We start from the raw sequence: 12258 nt of genomic DNA, 5'->3' as shown, positions 1-12258 counted from the left end.
TTTATATAATGTATACATTATTTCTTTAGGGTAAATGTATTTTTATTTCAGTTGCTCATCTGGCAAGCATAAAAAATAGTACACATGTGTACGGCACCTAGACCATCTAGCGTTTGCATGAGATATTTTGTTAACATGTGAACATGATGAAATTTTAATTTATCTGAATTTATACTTCATGGACAAACTCAGGAAGTGAACTATGGAGATCTCTTCCAAAGGAAAAGCACATTTGGAGTTTGTAAGAATTAATTCTCTCCTTGGAAGACTCCAACAATAGTGCCCAAAACCATTTAGTACCATACAGAATATGCTTCAGTATGTAATTATCTTTGATAGGCAGAAAAAGAATGCTTGTTCTCCTAGGGCTTAGTACATCTGCTAGATTATATGGCTCTCTGTTGTCTCCTTTTATGTCTTGTCATTGATTGTAGCAGTACCAGACAATAGAGCTGGAATGGGATATCAAGAAATTGTCCAGACTGCTGTTTGTTAGCCTTCTGAGACAGTTCCTGTTGAACAGATTAAAAATGTGTTCCTCATCATAGCACACTAGTATGGTTTTGTTGACAGAGAAAATTGTTCCTTGTTACTACATCCTCCAGTGAGGCATGCATTAAATGTTGAGACATGCAGACCCAGTTCATCCATTTGCCCCAGAGTAGAATAAGCTATACTCAGTTCCTGACAGATGTTTGCCAGACCTTTTCTTTAAAGGCTTGCCTGATGGAAATTCCTGTCTCCTTGGGCAGTTTATTCTGGTACTTAATTATGCTGACTGGCATAGAGTTAGATACTTAGTAGAAGGATAAATAACCTTAGCTAGTCTCCTGTTGCAGTTTAAAGCCATTAAATGTTCTCTAGCTGTAGTGGACATGGAAAGTATGTAATGCTTTTCACTTTGCAGCAGTAGTTTAGTTTTCTGAACATCAACATGTCTTCAGTGTTTTATCTGATTAGCAGTTTTCACTTGAGATTAATTAACCTCTTTAGAAAGTCCACAGGATTTACGGATTATTTTATAAAAAATATCAAGTTCATTTTAGGTTGCTTATATGGGTCACATTAAAGTAATGCAACAGACCTGTTGATGCTGAGTTTTGAACCTGGCCTTGGCCCCTGAGAAAGAGATGTCCATGCTGTTGCAGTGACCAGACAGTGAATGCTCACTGTTGAAAATGGAATGCCTGGTCTAACTTGTAGGGTTTCTACTTCCTCTTCCTACTTCTACTTTCTCTGCTCCCTTTACTTGAAGTTGAATCCAGGGTGCCATTAAGAGTTTTCTATCTTCTAACACAGCATTTTGTGATGGTACAGTTAATTATTTTTATCAGTTTGTAGGATCTGGTTTTATCCTGGCTTTTCCTGTTTTGTTTTGTCTTAAGAGTGCTTTGCAAATCAGTCATTTTACATTCACCTTGCCAGGGCTCTTTGCTTCTCCCTCTCTTTCAGTTGTGTCTGCACAACTGATTCTATCTCTTATTTCAGCATTGTCAACAAAAATAATAAATAACATCAACTTTGTACAGACTTCTCAAACACCCTGTTCATTGCATCTTTGGATTGGAAAGTCCACCACTGAATGCTGAACGCTAATTTCCACATTACCTAAGGAACAAAATAGTCTCCTTTTTTCTCAGTTTCTGTGTATTCTATGTATAACCCTTTTTAAAATTTTCAATGTGTTTTTACTTATCTGAAACTATGCATTTTGAACTGTCTCCTCCTAATTAGATTATCACAAAATTAATTTTCAGTCATTATTGAAAAACTCGTGCATCAGTCATAATATTTAACATAATACATATAAGCAATTTAAGAATTAATGTAAAGCTAGCAAATTACTTAAGCAGTTTGTGCCTCTTTGTGAGCACCTACTGATGTATTTTACTGAGAAGTGCCCCCAAAAAAGGAATTGTTTTTAAAGATCACCAACTGCAAAAAGTGGTGGGGTTAGTTTTTTTTCTACTGAACAAGTTGAAACCAAGATTTTCGGCTTAGGGATTCCAAATTATTTTTAGTTCATCCTTTCTATTGCATAGTACATAATATTCTAGAAAAAGAAATAAAATTTTGATGCCACTTCATATTGTGGGAAATTCACATACATAGATATGAGAGATAATTGGTTTGTTTGAAACAAGGAATAAGAAAGCTCTTGGTGAGGTTGAGCTCAAGTGGGAAACGTGTGTGTGGTGGAAGAGATGGGGAAAGACTTAATGGAGTCTGGATCTGCTCTTGCCAACTTAGAGATGCATTTGGAAATGATGACTTGTGGTACATGGATTAACTTCTTTCATAACTAATACCACAGGCACTGTATGTTCCCAGGGCCTAGGGGAGTCTTAAGGAACTTGGATTTTTAGATTTTTTTTTTTTTTGTTCTAGCATGTAAAAAAAAAATAAAAGGGGGAGGGTGTTGATTTTTTGATTTTTTTTTTTTTTTTTTTGTTCTAGCATGTCAAAAAAAAAAATAAAAGGGGGAGGGTGTTGTTTCCTTTGGGGTTTTGAAGGAGAGTTGGCTTTGGTTTTGGTTTGTGGATTTTATTCTGCATTTTACTTTGGTTTTTTGGGTTTCTAAACTTGAAGTGAAGAAGACAGGTGTTCTCTGAGGGCAGCAACCTTTATACCTCAGGAATTCTGTTGATACAGACTAATGCCTTCTTTATAATTTCCCTTGTACAGATATTTGTCTTCTGAAGGTTGTAGGGATTTTGGGGTTTTTTTTAATCACTTCTGCCTAACTTTTTGGCAACATTTTAAACTCAGCATGTCAGATGATATCTGCCTTCCCACCTGAGTTTTGTTTCTTTGAAAAAAAAAAGGAAAGGTGCCTTTGAGAACAGTACCTCTACTTTAAGTTATTTTTTAATTTTCCTTCAATCGGAATAAATCTTAAGAAGTACCAAGGACCAGCCTTTTGGTTTTCAGTGATTGGCAAGGTGGTGTATATTCTTCTTCTACCTTTATGAAGTTAATCTATTAGTAATTTCATCTGATCCTGTGTTAAGAATGATATAAAGCTGTAGAGCTGTAATAGCTGACAGAGTGGATAATTGTTTCTGCAGCATGTATTGTACAGAAAAGATGTCTCTGCATTGCAACTCGATTGGTAGCTAAAATGTTGGGTTTGCAGAGGGTTCTGTCAAGCAGTCTTTACACTAACCTAGTATCTTTTGCATTCTTTCCTCCTATATTAGTGAAGTAATCAAGTATAAGTTAATAGTGAGCCTCTTAAGGTTTTTTTCTGTTTTTTTGAAATATGGGTTATAAGCCAAAATCTCTAGACTTATACAACTCAAGAATCCAAATAGCTTGTACCTTTTTTCTTCTAAGTTTGGTCTCAGTTTAAAACATTTCTTCATAGATTTTTCTCAAATGAAACATTGCACTGTTATTGTTGAAATAGAGAAGGGAGTCCTTTATTGATGGATCGATCACAGGGTGGGACTGGAGGCAGGGGAGGGTAACTAGAAGGTTTTTTGGGGGTTTGCAATTCACAGTCTGAATTGCAGTGTGGGCTTTTAATGTGCTTTTAGTGGGATTGTCAGGGAAGGAAATTGGGGTGGTCATCAAGACTTAGCAAATTCTTGTTCAGTTTATGTTGTTCCTTTGCTAATTAGTTAAGCCTCTAATCGTGAACAGCATTTCTACAGTGGTGTGTCTGAAATTAGAAATAACATAGAAGTTAGTAATTTAAAAAAGAAATGACAATTGATTCTTTTGTTTATGGAATAAATTTTTTTAATATACATACACAAGCACATGCATTCTCACGTATCAGTCTTTTCAGTCTGTATATATTATAAGACTATCCTGCTTTATGCAAAAATTACTTAGTATACTTTTTATTTATATTAGAGCAAGGACAAGATTGCATCCTACAGCAAAACTCCAAAAGTGGATAGGAGTGATGTGGGGAAGGAGATGAAAGAAAAGTCTTCCATGAAACGTAAACTTCCTTTTACTATTAGTCCATCCAGAAATGAAGATCGCAATTCAGACGCAGGTAGAACCTTTTTATTTCCTTAACTAATTATTTGTTGGTAAAATACATCCTAACTTAATTAATTGTATATTATGTTTTTACATTGATTTTTTTTTCTCTTTAAAAAGAATGCTAAGTGTAAAAGTTGCTTGCTTCCTTCTGATTGTTGCATCTCAGTCTGATAGGCTTTCATCCTATTATTAGCAATGGCCAGCATGCCACCATAGTTGATCTATATTCTCCCATTGTTTCCTAACCTCATTCTTCCCTTCTGTTTCAGTAACAAATCTTTCTTTGTATTGTCATCCCTAGAGGTCCATTTGTTTAAATGAGTAAACAGATGAAAAACCACGTGAATGCCTTGATTTGAGACACAGCTGTCAGCCTTTCGTAGCCTTTTTTGGGGAGGGAGCGTTGGGTAGATTGGTAGATGTACTGTCCTTCATAGAAAAGGTTGCTAACTAAACTAGTCATGGAGAGCACACTCCTTTCAGTTTAAGTTCCTATGACCTGTACCTTCTCTGCAGAGGCTAAGTAGTTCTTCCCAGCTTAAGCTTATTTATATTAGAACTGATTTCAGGGCTTCATACTGCCATTCTTAACACAGTTCTTTTCAAATCAAGATGGAGGAAGCTGAATACATTCCAAGAGATACAGTTATCTCTGGGTTTAGGTAATTAATTATCTGTGTCATTGTGCAATAATAGTTCAGTAATACTTAAGTTGATAACCAAATAGTATCCATGGCCAGCAGAACACATTAAAATTCCCCAAATTTCTCAAAGGCTGAGTGCTACAGTTTTTTTACATTGCTTATTGTACATTTGAATATTTTCATGACCAGATGGTTCCCTTAATACGCATAGATTTAAATGCAAGGTAGAAGTGTATACCTCAGTGTGAATTTAATTTTTGTTCAGGATTGATTTTGTGCAGATTTGGCTCCTTGATAATGCATGCATATTTTATTACTGTAAAGAGACTAGTATGAAATCCATATTCGAAATAGTCAATTACAAAACAATGCTCTTGGCTTTAGTTCTGTTCCCAGTGGTTTTGCAGCATTCTTGCACTATTCACGATACCATTTGATTTTGAAAAGACCATGTCTAAATTAGAAGTATGCTCCCAGCACCTGCTGTATTACATTTTTTGCTTGATATTAGACCATAACTATTTTTTCATAATGGAAGTAAATGTATTTTGATGTAATGTTAAATGTTTATTGAAAGTTTTCTCCGTTGAAAATCTTTGGTCATGTCTTCCCACCCCCATCAACTTTAAGTAAGCTATTGTCCCAAGCATCTTGTAAAGTAGCAGAACTTTTTGTGGTTTTTTTTGCTATAGCATCTATTTTTACAGTTGCCACAAACAAGATTGATTACTTCAGACATTTAGACATGCACAAAAAGACAGTGCTCACACTGTAAAATTTTTTTTGTCAGAAGTTGTAGCCGGGAGGTGAAGTAGACAGTTCAAGTAGAGGCAAGAAATATTTAATATAAAAGTAAAAGGCATGTGGCTCTTAACGGTGCTAGCAAACACCACAGCTTGGTAAACATTTAATTTCTGCTGAGGTAAGGAGGTTAGAGCAACTGCCCTTTTGCAGGTGGAAATCTTGGTACATAAACCTTCCAAATACTTCAGAGCGGGAGCATTGCTAGGATGAGAAAACTGTTCCTGTAATGCAGATTCTGTGCCTAACCAATTAAATTAGACCACTGGGAATTAGACACTTACACTGGTGCCAAGTTTGTCACTGACATGGATTAGGACTGACATCAGTGATCGTGAAATGCAGTGCTGCTTCTGGCACAAATGTGGCATTATACATAGAAAAGGTTTGCTGTCACTGAGCTAAACTGTTACCTCTGACAGAAGTGTCTCCCTGATAGCTGTGTACAGAGAATGGCAAATGCTGAGAAGGAAGAAAGTTTTTTTGGAAATGAGAGTGTAATTGGACACAGAGGGGGAGAAAGAAAAGGTAACAAAAAGCTTTCTGTGAGCTTCAAGGTCTTTAAAACTATGTCTGAGTTAAAAAAACCCAAAACATAAAAGTAGCTAGGGGTGCTTAAAAGTTTTTAATTTAAAAGTTTAATAAATGGTTTATCCCCAAGATAAGACATTGTAGGATCACTAGCTGATTGTAGAAACTCCATGACAATTGGGTTTCATCCTGTTTAGGCATGTGAATGACTCAAAGAATGGTGATACGTAATTTTTAGAGCTTTACATCAATAAAGGTTTCTTGGTTCTAGCTTGAGAGTCTTTGTAAACTAAAATTTTGTCCTTTTTTTACTGATTTTTGTAAAAATTGCTCCTTTTTCTGGTGGGCTATTTTTTTTGTTTTGTTTCAGGTTTTGTCTAAATATTGCAAGTGATAATGAACATGGACAGCCAAAATGAATGTTGGCGTAACACAGAAATGTTAAGGGGGTTGTTTTTCCATTTGATTTCTGCAACACTATACACAATGTACATTTTACACCCAGTCAGTTTTGGCAAGATTGAAAGCAAACAGTATTTGTAGCAAAATCTAAGAGTCTGCACAGGTCCGAAAGATAATGTGTGTCCCAGGAGAGCTGTGGCCCTCTGAAGAGGCCCCTGGGAACAGGACACACCTGGAAGGACACTCTGTCCCTGTCTTTATCAGCAGCATCCTGTTGTGTTTCTTCTGTTGTGCAGGGCTGTGACGCTCCCCTGGCTGTGGTGGCTTCCCGAAACTGAGGGCTCTGTTGTGACATCCCCATTCTTGGTCAGAGCAATCACAAAAAAATGTATACATCCTGCAGGCAAATTTACTTATATGCAGTGTGGCTTTAACCTATTTATAAGTAAATCTTGAGGAGGAGTCTGCAAGCAAGCTTTGATTGAAACTGCTGGAATGGATGATCAAAGCAGAATTATTTTTCATATATTTTAAAATAAATTCTCTGATTTTAAGTCTCCCAATCCAAAACCGTAATTTGATTGAAAAGCCATCAGTTATTTAGACTGCTTAGACAGAGTTGCTTAAATTTTCTTAAATTATTTAAGTAATCTGGGTAGTTTTAAGTAACCTCTGATGTGGTTATTGGAATAAGAACAATAGACAGGTGTTGATTTTGCAGAGGTCAGATTTGTTTGCTTTCTCTACCTTACTAGTCTGACGAGAGAAATTTGAATCTTTCATAATAATTAAACATAACTGCAGATCCTAAAAATCTTTCAGTTGTAAACAGAATCTCGTTACAGAGTTGATTATTCAGGAACAATGAGTTACAGTTACACTGAATGTGGTAATTCATTGATTTTTGTTGGAAATTATGTTATCCAGATTTACTGTTTATAGCAGGATCTTGGTTTTGTTTTCTGACCCCTTCAATTTCAGTTTTTAAAGTAGTCCAAACCTGGCACAGTCATACTTCTTTTAGCATTTAGTTGTCATCCAGAAGAGTAAAACATCTGACCTCTTCATGTTGCATGGGTACATCACAGTAACACAGTTCCTGTGCTCCTGCTTTCTGTAGTTACAGAGGTTAGGGGGAGTGTTGAAGGGAGTGTTCACACACTGCTTGCTGGATTTGGGCTTATTGTTCAACTATAACAACTTCATTTAACTGTTGTTTGGGCTACAGGCAGGAAAGTCGAGGTGGTTTTGTGTGTTGTTTTTGTTAGATAAATATGTCATAAATTTGATTAATTAGGTATCACAATAGTACCTTGGAATCTCTGCATTGTTAAATGCACTGTGGGGTCTCTGCATCACAATTCTAAGCTTTCTCTTTCCCTGAGGGTAGGAAACACAGCCAGTCATGAAGTGTTTCTCTTGGAAGTAACTTCAGTCCGGTTGCAATGATCACGCAGAGCTCTGTAAAATCTATCTCTGAACTTCAGCATCTGCAGAAGTGGTCTTGACCTAGCAATGAACATATTATTCTTTGGTTGTATGTCATTCAGTCTTATTACTTCATAGCATTCATTTCAAGCAGCTCATATTTTAATTTTGCATGGTCCTATTTTTTGATCCTGTTATTTTTTATGATTTAGACTATATTGGGAGTCTTTTACATAAAAACAGAGTATGATGAGCCCTGAAGTTTGAATTTGGGGTGGGGTTTTTTGCTTAATTTCCTTTATCCACTGAGGTGATTATTTTACCAAATTAAATACTCTGTTAGTTTGACATGATTTTTTTTTTGAGAAATCCACGTATTACATTACTTAATAATTTAATTTTCCAAAACATTAAAAATTACTTGAGTGGGTATTTGTAATTTATCCAATTGGGGGAAAAAAGGCAAGCAAACAAAAAACCAGATACATTATTGGTTGCCTTGGGACAAAATCTGTCATGTGTAAATTATCCTAAAACAATCACCAGTGTCTCTGATGTTCCTCTGATGTGCCGGTATGTTTTAAGTACTGTGAATGGATTTCATTGACCCCTTTTACAAATAAGTACTCAGATGCTCCTCAATTCCTGTTTCACATAAATTGAGTATTTCAAAACAATTTTTTTAGTGTTTATTGAAAAGCTTGTGTTGCCAAGGGAAAATCTTAAAGATATATAGTCCAGAGGGCTTTGGCTTTGTATTATGATGTTTATTTAATAAAGGTGGTTGAACATGAAGCCACTGGAAGAGTTCCAGTTTTTATTTTTTTTTAAAAAAGTGAAAAAATCTCTTATGTTCTGTTTCTAATGAACTTAAGTTCATTTCTAACTGCTAAAGAACAGCAGAAAGTGATGAGAATGTAAATGTAATAGAAGATATTCGTATTCCATAGAACCTGAAAACATAGTATAAAAAATATAAAATAAACCCAACCAAAAAAAAACCCGAAACAAAACAACCAACCAAAAAAAAAAAAAAAAAGAGAGAGAAAAAAAAAACCAAAAAAACACCCCCGAACCAACTGATGGAGTTTCATAGTCAATTTCCAACATTAAATTATATCTAAACTCAATATCTTTAACTGATTCTGTTCCTTTATTAGGGAAGTGGTTGCTGTTCAAATTGTAGAAACACCAAGTTCACAGTGGTGCAAGTTTTCTGTTACTGTGAGATAAAGAATAGCTAAGAAGTTGAAGTTCCTAAATGTTAAGTTGGTCTCATCCTGTTAAAGTGTATTGTGCTATGTGATGGTATTCTTGGAACACTGATTTATTTTCTGGTGTATAAAACTTTCTATTTTATATGCCCTACTCACTTTCTTCTGGTTTGTTTGTTTGTTGGGTTTTTTTGTGGGTTTGTTGTTGTTGTTTGGTTTGATTTTTGGGGTTCTTGTTTGTTTGCAGGTTTGTGGGTTGGTTTTTTTTTGTTTGTTTGTTTAGTTGGTTGGTTTTTTGGTTTTGTTGAGTTTTTTAAATTATTTTTGCTTTCTTCCACCCCTCTTGTCAGAACCAGGTCTTATCCATGAGGTCCTGGGGGGAATTGCACCTGCTATAATCTTGAGAGTTTTTAGCTTTGTTGTTGATCATATTGATTTTTGTTTATTAAACTGTTTACATTAACTGACAACATACATGAAGTCTAATATCCCTTTTAATAAAATTGTGTTTCCTTTGAGCCTTTGAGCAGTAAGTGCATAATTACAGCATAACTTGGTGAGAACAGTTGTGCTCTTATTTGGTGCTTTTAATTTGTAAGAAATAGAAATGCTTTGCAAACACTGTGTTAACAAAGTGTAATAGAAGAATAATTTACCTCCCCACTAAAATGGAGCACTGAACATGAGGCAGGAATAAATTTTGTAATTAAAAAAAAAAAAAGGCAAAACGTGAAAAACTCAGACAATCCCAATGTATAAAAGAGTAAAACCTAGATAATCAAAAACTTTATTTCATTTATTTTGATACATTATTTTCTTGAGCTGAAAATAGCTATAGAATGGTAAGGAATAATTCAGAATGAAAATAAGTGTGTTTTTCAAGGAAAAAATCATGAGCAGTAAATAGCATATGATAGGAAATATCTGATTATACTGGTCAATCTGAAATGTGTTATTTCAATGGAAGTACTAAATTAGTCAGTAAAGAGTATGCTGTACTTTATCTTTTCAGAAAGAACAGCATGCTTGCTGTGAAAAGTTTAAAGCACAATTTTATTGTTAAGGGTTTTTTTTTAATTTTCCTATGCAGATGTTTTTACCAATAGGGCACAACACAAACAGTGTTGATTTGGATATTGAATTCAGTTTTTAGATATTCAGGACTCTGAGTTGCCTGCAGTGTAAGAAAAAGGAAAAAACCATCATTTGATTCTGTAAAAGGGATCTTGTTTCCTTTTTAAGCATGATGAATAAATTTATAGAGGTTTCTAAAATATATACGTGGGTCTGTAGCTTTCCATTCTTAAATACTCTCACTGGCAATTGTTGAGCCCATAAAATCATGTATTTCCGATGGGTCATTATGGAATTCGAGATAAGACCTGTTGATGTGCTTTCCTGTGCCTCAAGAGCACTGCAATACTAGAGCTTGTGTCTGTTATCAGGCCTAGAAAGTGAGATTTAGGGAAGGCTAGGAAGGCAGAAAATTAGTTGAGAAATAAGGCAGAACTATAGAAAGTTAAAAGATAGCTAGGAACCTCAAAGGAACTTAACTTTCTAATTTTTACCTCTGTAGAAGTTCAGTGAAGTTTTCCTCAGTGGAGTCCTCTGTTTTAAGGTCTTCTGCTTTTGCAGATGACAGGGTTTCTTGGTTTTGGTGGGAGTTTTGTTTTATTTTTGATGTGTTTACTCAGATGTGTAATTTTAGCTCCTGGTTTAAAACTTGGAGATGAAATATTAAACAGCTTCTGTAAATATTGATAAAAGGAAAGAAGTTATGTATATAAAATAGCTGTATGTTTTTGAAGGATGTGAATTCTGGAGAAGAAATTGCTTTGAGACAAAATACCAGGATGAGTTTGAGAGAAACAATCTTTTAAGCAATTACTAGCAGATACCAATATTAACTAGTATTTTCCTAATTTTTACCATGGTGTCTTGAGAGAAGTAGAAGAGAGTGTAGTCTCACATGTGTATTCAATGTTGAAAGCTGACCAGCTGATTTTACAGAAATTTTAAGTTGCTGGCTTTAATCTCTGAGAATTAAAGTTTTGACATAGACCGCATTCCTTCTATGAAACAGGTTTTTCATCTGTTAGAATTTTTTTGGTAATCCTGCTTACAGCTTTAAGTGCTTTATCTCAGTAGCTTATTATCCTAATATGATTAGAACAGGTAACCAACACTAATCCAAATGCAGTAAGTTAGAGGTGTAATTTCTGTTTTTCGTCACCTGTCACCAATCACAAGTTTACAGGCCTTAAGAGGATGGTTTTATTTTTAGAAAAATATACTGATGGAACTGCAGTAGTTTGAGTCTTTAAATGTTCCTATTTCTAGAGAAGGAAGGTCCGGAGAAAAAGAAAATGAAGAAGGATGCTGGGAATAAGAAATCAGCACCCGTTAGCATTCTTTTTGGTTACCCTCTGTCAGAGCGCAAACAGATGGCACTTCTCATGCAGATGACAGCAAGAGACAACAGCCCAGGTGATCTTACAGAGTTAACAGTTTTCTTCCTCCTGCCTGTTTAATTCTGTCCTAGTTGGAATATTCAGAACATTGATGTTTTTCAGTAATCTTTTATTTTTTTTTCAAATACTTTAAGTCATTCCTACTTCTGCTGAAATTTATTTCACATGGATGATTAATCTGATGAAAAATTCTTGATATTCTGTATTTATGTGAAAAGCTTTGCACTGTGATAGCTGTAAAAACTGAAAATTTAATTTCTTCCTTTGTTTCTTTTTGCCTGTCAGACACTGTTCCATATGGATTATTTAAAGCCTGAAATACTTTCTTTTTTTATTTTTATTGAAGCTTAACTATTATCTCATTTTCTCACTTTGGAGCAGGATTTTAATTTAGGAGGAAATGGGACTATTTCCTTCTGATTTAATGGGAAAGGGGAGACATCTTGTTCTTAATTCACCATTTCAAACTGTCCTTGGTCCAGCTGCATTTAAAAAAAAACTTTATGTGTGTATATGTTCTACAGGTGTAAAGTTTTTACAGAATTGCTATTTAAAAACTAATGTCTGGGTTTCCTTAAGGAACTATCCAGTCCACCCAGCTGTGGAACTTAAGGAAACTATCCAGCTGTCCAGCTGTGTTGGTACAGCTGATGATTTGTATGTAGTACAATACACAGACTGTAATTCTTTAAAATGGCATCCCACTACATAAAAATATAGTGGAATTTTGCTGGAGGAGGGGAAGCAGGATAGATACTTATCTGTGTG

The 12258-nt window shown here is 35.0% G+C and overlaps 1 protein-coding gene across 2 annotated transcripts in view; it reads left to right on the top strand.

Moving 5' to 3' along the window:
* The window catches only part of ANKRD12 (ankyrin repeat domain 12), a 59063-nt gene that overhangs the window by 21493 nt on the left and 25312 nt on the right, over positions 1 to 12258 (top strand). The window contains exons 3-4 of one of the 2 annotated variants that reach the window (XM_041399264.1): positions 3862 to 4009; positions 11360 to 11506. In XM_041399264.1, the coding sequence (XP_041255198.1) occupies positions 3862 to 4009; positions 11360 to 11506 (295 nt within the window). The remainder of the gene's footprint in view (positions 1 to 3861; positions 4010 to 11359; positions 11507 to 12258) is intronic. The other variant, XM_041399265.1, reaches the window with a different exon arrangement.

This window comes from Onychostruthus taczanowskii, unplaced genomic scaffold, assembly GCF_017590055.1.
Source record: "Onychostruthus taczanowskii isolate IOZ18803 unplaced genomic scaffold, ASM1759005v1 scaffold16, whole genome shotgun sequence".
In the NCBI taxonomy this organism is placed as follows: domain Eukaryota; kingdom Metazoa; phylum Chordata; class Aves; order Passeriformes; family Passeridae; genus Onychostruthus; species Onychostruthus taczanowskii.
Note: the sequence above shows the minus strand (reverse complement) of the source record. Positions and strands in the feature narration are given on the sequence as shown.